Consider the following 16,168-nt stretch of genomic DNA (forward strand, 5'->3'; position numbering starts at 1 on the left):
CTCTTCATGAGCAAAGCGCAAGCTCTCTCCCCCAAGTATAGTTACTTCCCGATCTGAATCTTCATCAGAATCAATAATATTTTTATCACGAACGTCCATATAATCCGAATCAAATGCCTTTTGTTGAGCCGCCTCCAGAATCACATCTTTCTTCTTCTGCACAACAGTACATTTCCCCTTCGACTCATCCAAACTGTCTTGCATTAAGGTCATTATCTGTTTTGGTACTTTGGTAGACCATTTCGATGTGTCAAATGTTGTTTGAGTCGCATAATTCCACCAGTTATTAGTCTATCGCAATAGTTGCATTTCATTTGGTGCCTACTATTACCAACCCTCTAACAATGTTGCCATCCAATATCCTCACTTCCTCGTTGGCCAGACCCATATATTTTCTCAAGTAGATATGGCCCATGTGAGAGTCTAATCGATTCTCTAAGTTTAAATACAATTTTTATAAGAAAATGAATTAATTAAATCTTGAAACTTAATGTAAATAGATTAATGAAATAAAGTTCAAGCTTCTGAATCTAATCAATGAAGAAGATAATTAGTTCTAAACCCTACAAAGCTCCAAAACCTATCCAAAATAAGAAAATATAAACATAAAGTCATTAATCCAAAAAATAATAATAATAATAATTAAAAATCAGTTGCATAATATGTTAAATGCACATTGATATATTCTACTATCATTAACACATCATATTCAACCATTAAAACAGAAAAAGATTGAAAAAGAATTATTTTTTCTAATTTTTTAAAATCGGATGAAAATAGTCCGAAAAAAAGAAAAAAAGAAAAGAAAATCAGTTGGATAATATGTAAAATACACATTGATATATTCTACTATAATTAACACATCATATTTAACCATTAAAACAGAAAAAGATTGAAAAAAGATAATTTTTCCTAATTTTTAAAAATTGGCTGAAAAAAATAATAATAAAAAAAAGATATAAAATTAGTTGTATAATCTGTTAAATGCATATTGATATGTTCTACTATGATTAACACATCATATTCATCCATTAAAATAGAAAATGATTGAGAAAAAAAAATGGTTTTTCCAAATTTTTAAAAATAGGCCGAAAATATTCCGAATATAAATTCTTTAAAAAAAAATAAAAATAAAAATCAGTTGCATAATATGTTAAATGCACATTGATATGTTCTACTATGATTAACACATCACATTAAAACATTAAAACAAAAATAGATTGAAAAAATGTTTTTCTTAATTGTTAAAAATCGGCAGAAAATAGTCCCCCCCCAAAAAAAAGGAAAAAAAGAAAATTAGTTGCATAATATGTTAAATGGACATTGATATGTTCTACTATGAGTAACATATCATATTCAACTATTAAAACAGAAAAGATTGAAAAAAAAAAAAAAGATTTTTCCCAATTTTTAAAAATCGGCCGAAAATAATCCAAAAAAAAGAAAGAAAAAAGAAAATCATTTGCATAATATGTTAAATGCACATTGATATGTTCTACTATAATTAATACATCATATTCAACTATTTAAAAAAAGAAGAAGAAGAAGAAGAAGAAGAAGAAGAAAGAAAAGAAACTCAATTATATAATATGTTAAATGCACATTGATATGTTCTGCTATGATTAACACATCATATTCAACCATTAAAACAAAAAATGATTGAAAAAAATGATTTTTTATAATTGTTAAAAATCGGCCGAAAATAGTCTGAAAATAAAATAAAATAGAAAATCAGTTGCATAATATGTTCAATGCGCATTGATATGTTCTACTATGATTAACACATCATATTCAACCATTAAAAAAAAAAAAAGATTGAAAAAATGATTTTTCTTAATTGTTAAAAATCGGTCAAAAATAGTCCAAAAATAATAAAAAATAGAAAATCTGTTGCATAACATGTTAAATGCACATTGATACGTTCTATTATGATTGACACATCATATTCAATCATTAAAACAGAAAAAGATTGGAAAATAAATTATTTTTCTTAATTTTTAAAAATCGACAAAAAATAATCTGAAAATAAAAAATTAATATATATATATATATATAAAAATTAGTTGCATAATCTGTTAAATGCATATTGATATGTTCTACTATGATATTCAACCATTAAAATAGAAAAGGATTGAAAAAAATAATTTTCTTAATTTTTAAAAATCGACCAAAAATGTTCCGAAAAAAGAAAAGAAAAGGAAATCAGTTGCATAATATGCAAAATACACATTCCTATGTTCTAATTTGAATAATGCATAATATTCAACCATAAAAATAGAGATTAAAAAAAAAAGTATAAATACTTAATTTTGAAGATTTTTCGAAAAATAGCCCACATAGCTTCAATTCAACAAAATTCTTGAAATAACATGTTTTGATCCTCAAATTCAAGCTAAGAATGGTCGAAATTTGTAGTAGAATAGTTTAGAAAAGAATTTGAAAGAAAAAAGTGACAAAAATTGAGAAAATTCGCAATTTTAAAAACAAAAATATCAAAAAAAATTCCGTTATTGTTTGACCATTATGGGGGGTTATGGCCTTTATGGCCCGTAACAGCCGTTATGGCCCTGTAACGGTCATTTCGAGTTCAAATTTTAGGGGGTCACCGTTTCGACCCCATATCGTGTAACAGTGTTGACCGTTACGTATCGGCCGTGCGATTTTGAATACCTTACTTCTAGCAATATGCTGAAAATTACATAAATACCCCTCTTACTTGAGCAATAACTTAAATGAGTAGCTCATGGGCCCAAACTCTACTAAATCCCAACCAACACGCCCACTACAAATAAAAACAATATACCCTAATGTTTTTACGAATTTAACACTCCCCTTCAAGCTGCAGCATAGATATCTTGCATGTTTAGCTTGAAGATGAGCCTTTTGAAGTTAGACTTCCCAAGGGCTTTGGCGAATAAATCTGCAACTTGATCGTGAGACGAGATATAAGGAGTGTGGATCTCCCTCTGAGATATCTTATTCCAAATGAAATGACTATCGATCTCTATATGCTTCGTTCTCTCATGGAACACCGGATTATTGGTAACATGTATTGCAACTTAATTGTCGTAGTGTGAAGGCCAAACTTGAACCATGAACCCCAACTCTTCAAGAAGAGACTTCGGCCAGATAAGTTCATAAGTTGTGTGAGCCATTGACCTATATTCAGCTTCAACAGTTGACCTGGCAACTACATTTTGCTTCTTACCTTTCCAAGTGACTACATTACCACCTAGGAAGTTGCAATAACCAGTATTGGACCACCTATCATATCTTGATCCAACATAATTTACATCAAAATAACCAGCTACATGGAGATGACCATGAGACCTACATAGAATACCCTTCCCAAGTGAACCCTTTAAATACTTGAGGATCCTCATTGTTATTGCTAGATGTGGTGGTCTAGGACTTTGCATAAATTGCCTAACCACAATGCCTGAAAAAGCAATATCAGGTCTGGTGATAGTCAAATCGATGAGCTTCCCAACAAACCTTCTGTATATACCAAGATCTTCTAACAATTCTCCTTCTTTAGGTTCAAGTTTGAGTTGAGAATCCATTAGTGTATCTATTGGTTTTGGTATCCAACATGCTTGTCTCATCCAACAAGTCACAAACATTTTTTTTTTGACGTAGATTTTTTCTAGTTCTAGATCTTGCCACTTTTTCTTTCTTTTTTTTCTTTTTTTTTTTTAATTTATTATTATTATTATTATTATTTTGAAACGATGACGAGATTTCAGAGGTGAGATATTCTTGTTGTCCTGGACATTGAGAGCTACTGCAACATCCCATGGCTCGAAGTGGTACATATCACGTACTTCACCCCCCACCAATTGTCGTCTTTGTCTTGATATCCTGAAAGACAGTGTAAAGGATAGAATGTAATTGAACAGTTCTAGGTTTTGGTTAATTGAGTAACTGATAGGAGACTAAGAGGAAATTTTGGTGCATATATCATAAAGGATAGCATTATGCCTGGACTGGGTGAAATGTTGCCTTTACCAAGAACCAGAGAAAAGGAACCATTGGCAAAGGAAACTGGTGAGCAGGTGATGGAAGTGTCATTAGAGAAAAATGGAAACTTGTTACCTATCATGTGGTTGGTGGCTCTTGAGTCAATCACCTAAGGTAATATTCCAGAAGAGGCAAGTAGTGCGTTACCTGAGTTAGCTAAAAGAGTGGAGGAAGAACGAAGAGACTCTTTCGTGTTGGTTCCTCATAGAAGATTCTCGAGATGGTTGCAAGGGATTGTCACAGACTTTGTCCGAAGGCCCACCTTTTGATCCATGATCCCGATCAGTCACATTATGTGAATGAGTCTTAGCACTGCAGCAAAACAGCGTGTCTACCAGCAATATCTGATGCAAGCATAATAGAAGGTGGGCCAGATGCAAGAAAATCTGATGGGCCCACAGTGAGATGAATTACTCAGCGAAGTACGAGCTGATCAAGGAGACCACACTCTGATACTGATATCAAGTCCAGATGATGCTTCATCGAGTAGCCAATGTTCTGAACGGTTTCACAAGAAATGCTTACGTGCATAATATCAGGAAGATATGAATGACCACAGATTGGGCCAGCAACCAATCAGATTTCTTCCCAAGTGAAATATCTATAGTCAGCAGCAATCCATGAGGACCATATCAATGTACCATAGCAGGAATATCAATGCACCAAAAATAGTAGCAACGGCAAAACACCGTGGGTCTTCAATGATTGGCACCAGGACATGAATGAGCCACCAACAAGAGCGAACAAGGAAAAGTTGTGGTCCCAGCAGCAGCACAACGTGCAGATCATGGAATGTACAGAAGCTGGGGTCCACAGAAGCAAATGCAGATGAAGCAGATGAAGATCTGGAATGTGCCCAATACCAATGGTGATTGGTGATGATAAGAAAGTTCTTGTCTGGCCCAACTGGCCGCCAATATCAACGAATAACGGGAACTGGCCCAACTGGCCCCAAATCTTAAATGCTGACCACAATCCAGCAAAAGAGATGATGCAGATGCTGTAGCGACAGAGCAAGAGGCTTGGTGCATTGTCAGCAACTCAGCAATCATTACCAATAGATCTTGCTGATGATCAACTTACCTGTTGTATGCTGATCGCAGATGATGATAATGGACCACAATCACTGGATCGCAATGCTTACACAACTGTGATCAATCAATGGGTACTGAAACGCTGGGATGCTTGGACACTAATCACAGAAGAAACTGCTGGGATGCTTGGACACTGATGAAGATCGATCAGTAGATGATGATGAGCGAATCTCTTCATCCTCCAGCAATAACAGTGGATCTGTATACAAGTATACAACAACAGCAGTACGTACACAACGGCAGCAGATGTTATCAGTAGATCTGAGGATGATGAACGTTAGCAGTAGCAACGATCTACACCAGATATGGCAGCAATGGCAGCACAAACAACGTTGATAATGAGGGCAATTGTTCAACAGATCACATCAGTGTAGATGCAGTAGTGCCTCATCTGATCTGAACAATGGATCAAACTGATCCAAATTGTCAACACATGGTGTTGCAGACAAGCATGGAATCCACATTATCATCAAGGAGAACCCAACTAGTTCTATTTTTTTTTTTTTTTTTTTAAAGGAAAAAAGAAAGAAAGGGAATGGAAGGAGGATTTACTCGATTTTGATCACACAAGGGCAGCAGTCTTGAAATTGTTGGAGCTGCAGCGTGATTGGTGATCAGAATAGCTCTAATACCATGTAAAAATGGGAGCTCAATGAAGTAGAGGGGTGAGGGGATTTGCAAGATGAGAAGCAGTTGACTCTCCATGGCCATACTACTGTACGCCTGATTCTCTTTTGATTTATGCGTAACTTACTCCAAAATGTTTGGCTAGCCATTCATCCCAAAGAACATCTGAAGTCTGTAGAAAGAGCGCAGTGAGGAATGCAACAGAAAGGACAGTGCCTTCATCAGCTGTTGGTGTCCCTCATGATCCTTTGAAATGCGGCCCCGCCTACCGAGTCATCAAAAGGTGGCATCCGAGTTAAGTCTAAACTGTTGATCAAATTTTGTTCACCTTGTCATCTGCCCCGCGTGGGTCTTCATAAAAATGTGATCTTATCAGCCTTGCTCTCTCTTCTGGTGGAAGGATTGATATTCTCATTTTGTGGAGCTTATGGTGGCAATTTATGTGAGCTTGGATTCCTCTTTTAGTGGTAAAACCACTGCCGACACTAGTATGCATGCATTCACCATGCATCAAAAACCCGGCATCTCATCTATTTCCTTTTTAATATAATGTTCAGGCCCTTTTGGTTTACATGATCACTACGATCATTGTTTAATGTGGATACAAATGCATATTCTGTACGTGAATTGTACAATTGCATTTTGTGAATGAATGATTTGAGTAGTGCTTTATGCTTTTACATGTAGATCCTAGTACTTTCTTTGATGTAACTTCTTTTTTCTTTTCTTTTTTTTTCTTTCTTTTTTTTTTTTTTTTTTTTTTGAGATTGTCTTGAGGATTTTAGGTGACTGAGAGACCCCTTGTTGGCGGAGTAAAATTGTTGCAATGACTTTGATCAATTGTATCATGCACCTTTCTTTTGTTTTCAAACAAAATCCAAGCTAGGATGATATTCATGCTTCTTTTCCTTTTAGCACTAACTATTAAACGTTTAGAGAAAAGATAATTTTCCCTATCCATCACGGGATAAGGTCTTCTTTATTACGTAGAGCTGGATGGAAGAGCCAATCCATGCATCCAACCACTATCCCTTTACTCCTTGCTAAACACAAATGCTCTGGTAGCCCTACAAGTGAATATTAATGATGCTCCTATTCCTCTGGATAATTTTGCAGAATGGCATTTCTCTTTAAATATAATCTCTCTCACTGTCTCCTCACCCCTCCCTATCTGTCTTGTTGGACTCTCTCATTTATTCCATCAGGAAAAAAAGAAGCACATGCATATTTGGCATGGTAAGCATCATCATCATTTCAGACAGACAACTGGGCTTGAGCTGTCTGCTGATGATGCATCAGATGACAAACCAAGGTTTGAGATAGCATCTCATCCTCAAGGAAGTGTTGCAGCACCCATGGCCGGTTTAGTGGTCAAGGTTTTGGTGGAGGATGGGACACTTGTGGAGGAAGGTCAGCCCATCTTAGTCTTAGAAGCAATGAAGATGGAGGTTTGTGTGGGCATGGTTTATATCTTTTCAATTAGTATTTATCACGTTCGATGGTTCTTGATGTGTTTTGTTGTTGTTTCAGCATGTTGTGAAGGCGCCGCATGCTGGGTATGTCCGTGGACTTAAAGTCACTTCTGGACAACAGATTCTTGACACCACTGTTCTTTTCAGCATTAAGGTATGCCTCTTTATATTCATATTTTTTTTTTCTCTTCATATCATATCTTGTGCTATGACATTACCTTACAACTTTATTCTAAATTCCTGCACAAATTATTTACACATGAAATGCTGGCATGAGTGTAATGTGTGAATGTCTAATTGTGGTTAGGGCATTAATCTGTGCACATATTGGCTGTTAATTTATGGTTTTGATGGGATTAGGGTTTAGATTTGCAGCTTAGATATGAATATAGGACTGGCTTTAAGGGTTTGAGGTAGGATAGGGCCTGTTATTTGAGCTTATATATTAATAGGCTGCAGTTGGGTTTAATGAAGTTAAAAGAAGTTAAAGGTTGATGTTTAGATTTAGGATCTGGAGTAGGATGAGAGGTGCGCGGTTGGAACTTTGGTGAAAATGGGAAACATGGGGGTTTAGGCTTAGGCAAATTGGGGAAATTTTGGAATTATGCAAAGTTGAGGTTCTAGCCTTCTAGGTTTTATGAAAATTGGGGTTCGGGAAAATTGGGTTTATAGTTTTGGAATTTGGGGAATTTGCCCAATCTAGAATGTAAGGTTTGTGAGTTTTGGAAAAAAAATAAAAAAAAATCTAGGGTGTCATAGATATGGGAAATTGGGGGGAACAAACAAGCTACAGTAAATCCCTGAGATTTTACTTACTATGGCACCAAATAAAAATGAACTAGAAGTACTAGAGAATTTTCTGAGAATCTTCTGATGTAGGGAGGTTCCTTTCCTACTACATATCTCTATCTTCCTTTGTGTATGGGTAAACCGATGAGATATACGTTGGATAGTGATAGACAGATTTGAAACAAAGTTGTCTCAATGGAGGTTAACTTTGATCAAGGTGGCGATGTCTAATCTTCCAGTTTACTTTATGTCTCTATTCAGATGCTCAAAGTTGGTATTGCTTAAGCTGGGAAAAATAAGGAGGTTTTATATATATATATATAGAAAAAAAAAACATAAATTTCATTTTTTTAAGTGGGAGAATGTCTGCAAGCCTCGTGACCAAGGGGGAGAAGGGTTAAGAAGCTTGGAGGTTTTGAATTTAGCATCACTCGGAAAATGGGTTTGTAGGTTTGGAGTGGAAGAGGGTGTTATATGGAAAGAGGTGGTAAGTAGGAAATATGGAGTGGAGGGAGGGGGCATGTGGACTAGGTCATCATCATTGTATAGGTCATTGTATATATGTAAATTGGTGGCATCGATAAAAATAAACTTTGGGAAGGGTGGTAGGGTTCTGTTTGGAAGATGGGAAGAATATTAGGTTTTGGGAGGATATATATGGTTAGGGGATCAGAAATTGAGCAATCTATTTCCATGACTAGCAGAGAATGCTTTAGAGGCAGATTTGAGGATGGATAGTTGTTTTGCAATCCAGGGTGATAAAGTCATTTGGATCCCACCATGTAGAAGGAATCTTGGGGATCATAAGGTCAAAAAGTTCATAAGCTTGTTGAAGATGTTATCTAAAATACATCCATTGACTTCAAAATCAAATTCACTGATCTGTTTTTTTTTTTGGAAGACACAGGGTGTCCCCGCCCCTTTTGATGCGAGACTATTCCCTACAGATACACGCAATCACCCACAATTACGTGTATCGAGTAATGTGAAGAGGGCAGTCGAACCCACACCTGTAATGAGCAGTGTATTAAAAAGCATCCATAACATACGCTACGTAGCGTAGTGCTACGTGGCGCTGCCAAATAGTGTAAGTCCCCTTTAGCGTATGCTACAGGGGCCGTGGCATAGGTAGCGTGCTCTACACTGCACCTCTTTTTTTTTTTTTTTTTTAATAACTTTGTTAAAAATGGTGGTGAACTCATGTTTTTAAAAAGTTTATATTATAAAACCAGCAGCTAGTACTATTGTATTGATTTTGTTGTTAAAGAATGGTGTTTATTTCATATAACGTGTGTTGAACTCACACTACAAGAAGTCTAAACTTAACTTTAAAAGAGAAAATCGGGGTTTTTGAAAACCCATTGGAAAGCCCTTGCCAATGCAACTTTTTCTCCCTCTCTTCAAATCTTTCAATCCAAAAAGCCATTGAAGGGGCTTCTTTGGCTGATTGTTGGAACCTATAAGGAGGTCCATTTGGTGCAGTTTCACGATCATTGGAGAAGAAATGAAGGAGAAATCAGATTTCCCCAATTCCGGTTCCGGACGGCTATGGAGCTTCAATTTTCAAAATTTTCATTGATTGAATTTCCTTTTGAGTCTACAATAGGTACATTTGTTCCCCTTTGAGTCTCTTTTCATATACAATGAAAATAATTGAGTATTTTGACTCTTTTTTTCTTTTGAAAATGCCAGTTATTTTGCATTTTTTGTTCTCTATCAATTTTATTTTTTTTCAATTCTTTTTCAATATTTGTGTGGCTATGCATTGTTTTCTATGGTATGGCCCATGTGGGGCCCACTGAAGTGTGTGTATGGGTGGATGTGCATTATTTTCTATGGTGTGGTCCAAGTGGTTTGCTTAGAAAGTTTTTGATGTGATAATTATTTGATTTGATTTATATATGCAGATTAGCTTTTGATAAATGATAATTAATAACTTGTTTGAATATGCTTATACTTGAAAGTTTTTTAGGTCTTTTTATAATTTTTTTTTCTTTACTATTTATCATATTTTTTTCTATTTTAAATTTAAAAATGAAAGTATCGTGTAGCTTATGCTACGCATTTACGCTGCACAGTATAGAGGGTTGAACGCTACGCCACACGCTACTGCTATTTAAAACACTAGTAATGAGTAATTCCGAGTTCCGTCGACCGCTTCTTTTTTATGTGCCCCGCCAGGGGTGGGGGGGTGTTAGTTTGGCATATAAATTTATTAGCGGGTAACTGGTTCTTATGGCTGTAGAGGAATGATCGATGTTTCAGGAATCAAAAGAGGCGAGAATTGGAGGCGTTTTGGAGGGCTATATCCCACGTAATGGGGCGGGCGATTGTTCATTTTTCAGATAGCTGGTTACAGTTGTAATTTTAATCCTCTTTGGGTTCAGGTTTCTGTGTTATTTAGGCTTTGGCGTCTAATCAATAAATTGATCAATGTTCCAAAAAAAACAGGTATTGTACGACCTATTTGCTTTAGTAATGTATGCTACCTCTTTACATTAACTATCCAACTTGTCAGATCATGGCGTTGAGTATTCCTAAGGAGATTTTTGGTGCACGAACCATACACAGTGGGGCACTTTGTAACAACGGTGTGGGTGACTACACAATGGGCCTCACTTGTACAAACTTAAAATCACAAATGTCATTATGCAATCTCTCAGCCCGAGCATTGTATAATACCTTTTTAAATCACATCTTAGGAATTTTCCATCGGCAGAGATTTTTGGCATATGGCCCACATTGAGATTTATGCACTAGTTGGACCATAACTTAGCAGTCCAACTAGATGTATATTTAATGAAATCATAGACCTCAATTTGGACTGTATCAAAATTGGGTGACACTCCATACATGGTGTCTCTATGGATGGTGCAAATTTTGGGCTATGGCCTACACAAAATAGGGTCCACCTAAGATGCAAACAGTGAGTTGAAGTAGACATTTTAGTAGGTTTTTGTATATTGATATTTGTCAATGGTGCACTATCGTTGATGCATTCAGTCATTTTTTTAGGTTGCTTTAAGACCGTTAAATTTCTTCTTGTACTTGTGTGGGCTTATTAACAAAGACATCGAATCCATGGGAAAGCCAGGCCCCACCATGAAGCTCACCTAGCTAAAAAATTCAGGTCCTCCCACTCATCAGGCACGGCACTGTAGAAAAGTAATGAACAGTGTAAATCAGACCAGTAGATGGTCTGATTCAATATAAATGCGTGATCCCCATATGCATGTGTGATCTCCACATCTGGCTATCCTTTTATCTTTTATCTATATATGCATCACCTCCATGCTAAAATCTTACTCTTTCGACCAGGACAAGTAGCCATTGCGGTGGGACACCCTGTTGGAGCAACCTCCTCAGTCCATTCTCATTCTCAACTTAATGCTTCCTAATTTAAGGCTGCCTGTCAGAATGGCCTTTGTGACGGTATGAAAACAATCTGTGACAGAATTTCTCGAGGGTGTCATATCAAATCCAGTAATCTGTTCCTGTTTCCATATGGAAATTATTGACTTGCTCATGTAATGGAAAGATTGGTGTTGCTGGAAAATAAATTGGCAGTTATTTCTCTATTTGTTATGGAAGAATGCAAGCAAAGAAGATGTAATCTTCGAATAGGCAAGTTATATTTCTTGCTTCTCTTTCCTTTTGTGTTAAATGCTTGAAAAAATTGCATCTATGGAGAAAGCTAGCATCAACTGAGCCAATTTCATGGGTCCGGCTCCATAGCTTAGTGGTAGACAGACTCTTTTTCAACATTGTGATTAGGGGATTGGGTGCCCCATGTGGTACGTGTGTGTGTGTGTGTGTGTGTGTGTAAAAAGGAGAAGAAGAAAAAAAAAGGCTCCAACTCCCTTGTGTCAGAATTGTCAGAAAATAGTGCCATAAGCAGGCGCAAAACTAAATCCTTAACAACAGTGGCAAATTACAAATGATAACAGCCTTCAGGCAGGAAGCCCATCCCACTACCTCAAGCTTAAACCCTACTAATCACCTCCACTGAACCTCTCTTATTTCAAAAACACTGACTATTCCTTCCCTCCAAATTGCCTATAGGACTTCCATGAAGACAAAACGCTCAGTATCCTATCTTGTTTAGCAACCCCTCCATACCTAGCCAAGAGAAGATCTTCAATAGTCCCCAGCATTACCTACAATACATTGAAAATAACAAGGAACCTCTCCCATACCCTTTGAGCATAGGGGCAATGAATGAAAAGATGATTAATTGATTCCGCATTTTCCATGCACATCACGCAATTATTATATTATCATTTTAAAGAAATTTTATTAACCTAATATTAGGAAATCAGATGGTGTTATGTGTAAAAATTATGAGGGTGTTATTTGTCTATGGGTCAAATGGTAGGATGCTGTTTGTCAAAACCTCAGATTGTATTGTTGTGCTACTCAGGCAGGTCAGATTGGTACCAGGAAATTGGACTGCTAGAAACATACAGGTGTCGCTTCTGATTTTTGCCACATGGCATGTTCACATAGATTGATTAATCATGAAATTTCGTGATTTTTAGTGCTTGTGGTAACCATTTCATGTTGGTAAGCATTTTGTGTGATGGGACTTTCTCAGTTATCTTTTGAAAAGAAATGGCCTGAAAAAAAGACAATTGCTGGGCCTACATGATGTGGGCCACACTGTTGATCTATACTTTATGGTTGTCAAGTCCTTATCATTGATTGGTTGAAATGGACCTTTATTGATAATCAATGTTATGATTGGACCAATGTCGAAGCTGAGTGATCCAATTCGAATGATTCTAAAGATGAACAGTCATACTGGACCTATGTCAAAGATGAACGATATTACTAGTCCGAATTTAAAGATCAACGGTCAGATTGGACTTATTTCAAATATGAATGGTCTAACTAGTCTAAAATTGAAGATCAATGGTCCAATTAGATGATATTAAAGATGAGTGGTCTAATTGTACTACAATTAGAGATGAATGGTCAGATTCGGCCAATGTTGAAAATCAATAGCTCAATTGGATCAATGTGGAAGACAAATGGTCCACTCGAACTATACTAAAGATGAATGGTCCAATTGGACCAATATTGCAGATGAATTGTCTTGTTAGTCCAAAATTGAAAAATCAATAGTTTGATAGGACGAATATTGAACACGAACAATCTAATTGACGGGAAATTGGGAAGGACTGATGCTACAATTGAGCTGACATTGAAAGTGAATGGCCTGATTGAGATTGAATCGTCCAATTTAAACAAATTAAAGATGAACGGTCAATTGGGCCAATGTCAAAGACAAAGGGTGTGATTGGCCCAAAATCGAATATCAAAGTAAAAAAAAAATGAATGGTGTAATTGGGCTGATATTGGTTATCAATAGTCCAAATGGACAAATATTGAAAATTTATGGTTTGGTTATATCCATTTTATATATGAATGGTTGAATTGGGTTGATATCAATGATCAATAGATAATGTAGATGAATGGTTTGATTGGATCCAATTGCACAGTTCAGCTTTAAGATCGGATGGTTGATCATACGAACCTAAGCAGACAGTTGAGTATCATCCTAATGGGATCATAATCTCTTCTTTTGGTTCGATTAGACAATGCATCTTTGATATCAGTCTAATCTAATCGTTGATCCTTCACATCGATCCAAACAGACCATTGATTTCTAAAATCAGACCAATTAGAAATATCTCCAATTTTGGACTATCCAAACATGTCATCTTTGGTATCAATCAAACCAGACTATTTATCTTTTATATCTTTGCAATTATACAGGCCATCTTCAATATTGGTTCTTTTTTGCACTGCTGACCACTCAGACAGTTCATCTTGATGTCGGACAAATAAGGTCTTTCTTTAATAGATTTCGGATCAGACCATTCAGCCTCTACATCAATCCACTTGATCCATTGATTTCTAATATCATCTTAATTAGACCACTCATCTCGAATTTCAGCGAAAACATACCATTAATCTTCAATTTTGGATTAATTGGACCATTTATTTATTTTTATATCAGCCAAAATAGACTGTTCATCCTTAGTATGGATTGAATCAGGCCAATCAAATTTGACAATCCAATCAGATTGATTTCGAAAATTTGGTCTAATCGAGCCATTCAGCTCCAATTTCATATCTTTCATCTCACACCGTTCATCTTTGACATCAGTCCAGTGGGTATGTTAAAATTGGACAATTCAGGTACAACATCAATTCAATCTGGCCTTTGATTTTCAATATCGGCCCTATTCCAGCATAATTGAACCGTTCATCTTCATTATCAGTCCCATTGGACCATTGGTCCTCATGTTTGGACAAATCAGTTTGATCATCTTTGATATAGGTCCAATATGACAATTTATCTTTAGTATTGATCAAATAAACTATTTGACTTTGACATCAATCCAGTTACGCCGTTGATGTTCAACATCGGCCCAATCAAAGTAACTGATGACGAAGACTAACTAATAATCTTGTAGGCCTAACGAGCATAATCAACAAGGCCCGCCTGGACACATGGACTAGGACTATACGGTAGCAATTTGTGTGAGACAGACAGAGAGAGAGAGACCCCTATTTCTCACGGGAAGCAAGTCTAGCCCATTCTGGCTTACCTCATAACAACAATCCTTTTGTGGAATGGCCCAGGACATTCACACCATGGGCCCATTTGATGGATGGCTTTTATCCTGAAGAATGTCTCGGGTGGCACATACATGGGCATTTAAATAGTTCACTTTTGCAGTCCGTGACCTAAATGAGCCTCCAATCAAAGAGTATTACCGTTGCATTTCAAGAGCTGGACCCAACCCCTGTGATAATCTACCCCAAAAATAGTGGTGACTCATCATCTTCAGTTATATTCACGTTCGACCATCGTGACTATCCAAATTATGAGGCGCATTTTGTATATAACATATCTCTATAGAAGATGATCGCAAGTAAACTAGGGATTAGATACCTTTAGTTTTTTTTTTGGTCCCCCTCTTGGTTTAGAGTGGTCATATATATAATGCATGGTAGAAAGTTCCGCACCTCCGTATCCCAATGTGTTACGCTGGAGAGTCCCGCGGGATCCTTATCCCGAATATGTCAAAGTGATATTCGGTTGAGCCCAAATATGTCAGAGTGATCTTAGGCCGATTCTCAATATGTCGGAGTGATCTTCGGCCGAGATCATTCTCTTCCGGATTCAGGTCGAGATTGCTCTTGATTTCTCGTACTGCCTCTCTGGTAATGATTGACCTAGTTAGCTCGGGATGCAAGGCCCGAGCTCCCTCCCGACAGATTCCTTACTCGTGTTGTAGATATTCTTAGTGGGGCCAGTCCTCTCTTATTGAACTCTATCTTCTGCTGGCTTAGCTCAGTAACTCGTCTTTGAGCTGAAAGAATTGCTCGTCCCGTGTCGATGACCTTTCTATTCGGACCTCGGTCACCTCAGCTTAGAAGCATATCGCTTCTAAATGACTTTCTCTTCCCGTGTGGGGGACCAGTTTAGTTTCCCCCACAACAGTTACTCCCTACTCCTGAGCTCGGCCTACACAAGCCCAGAAGTGAGATCTTAAACTGGCCTAAATACATGAGAATTTTAAATTTTGAACTCAGCAATCAAATTTTCACTAATTGGAAGAGCAGGAGCTGAAAAGTTAGTGGTAGGCACAGAAATAAAAAAAGGTGTCATTATTGTATCGATACTGAAGAGGTGCACCATTAATCGGGAGGTGATAGCATGTCAACCGAGCCGTCATGCCTTTGCGCGGGCATACACTATGGCGACACATGGAGAGGAGCATCAGTCGAGGCGTCGCTTCATCAGATAAGTGAGTCATGTGCCGACATGTGGCACTGTACAGGAGTAGTTGTGGTATGAGGGGAGTCTACTTCTATTTTTCCTCATTAGTTTTGCAAGGCGTCCGAGATCTGCCGACCTGCTGGTGCTCCTGCTTTCGTCATCTTCCTGGCTTTCGGCATCTCCTCACCCTTGGAGTCCTTATGCTAGAGCATTCTCCCAGTACGCTCTTTCCATTGCTCCATTCTCCTCTTCTTCTTTTTTTTCATTTCATCATTCCTGATGTCCATTGAGGAGGATTCCAGTACGACCACCATTTTGATGGTCTTCTAGATGAGTTAGTGGGGTGCTGCCTCTGATTTCGTATCTCTATC

The 16,168-nt window shown here is 37.2% G+C and overlaps 1 protein-coding gene across 8 annotated transcripts in view; it reads left to right on the forward strand.

Moving 5' to 3' along the window:
• The window catches only part of LOC131221274 (methylcrotonoyl-CoA carboxylase subunit alpha, mitochondrial), a 111,677-nt gene extending 99,990 nt beyond the window's left edge, over positions 1-11,687 (forward strand). For 4 of the 8 annotated variants that reach the window (XM_058216474.1, XM_058216479.1, XM_058216480.1 and 1 more), the window contains 4 exons: positions 6,947-7,189; positions 7,272-7,367; positions 8,904-8,982; positions 11,321-11,687. In XM_058216474.1, the coding sequence (XP_058072457.1) occupies positions 6,947-7,189; positions 7,272-7,367; positions 8,904-8,982; positions 11,321-11,400 (498 nt within the window). In that variant the 3' untranslated portion in view covers positions 11,401-11,687. Of the gene's footprint in view, positions 1-6,946; positions 7,190-7,271; positions 7,368-8,903; positions 8,983-10,247; positions 10,505-11,320 lie in introns of those variants that run through there. The other 4 variants (XM_058216475.1, XM_058216478.1, XM_058216476.1 and 1 more) reach the window with 4 other exon arrangements.
• Positions 11,688-16,168: the final 4,481 nt, after the last annotated feature.

Source organism: Magnolia sinica, chromosome 12 (genome assembly GCF_029962835.1).
Source record: "Magnolia sinica isolate HGM2019 chromosome 12, MsV1, whole genome shotgun sequence".
Taxonomy (NCBI): Eukaryota; Viridiplantae; Streptophyta; class Magnoliopsida; order Magnoliales; family Magnoliaceae; genus Magnolia; species Magnolia sinica.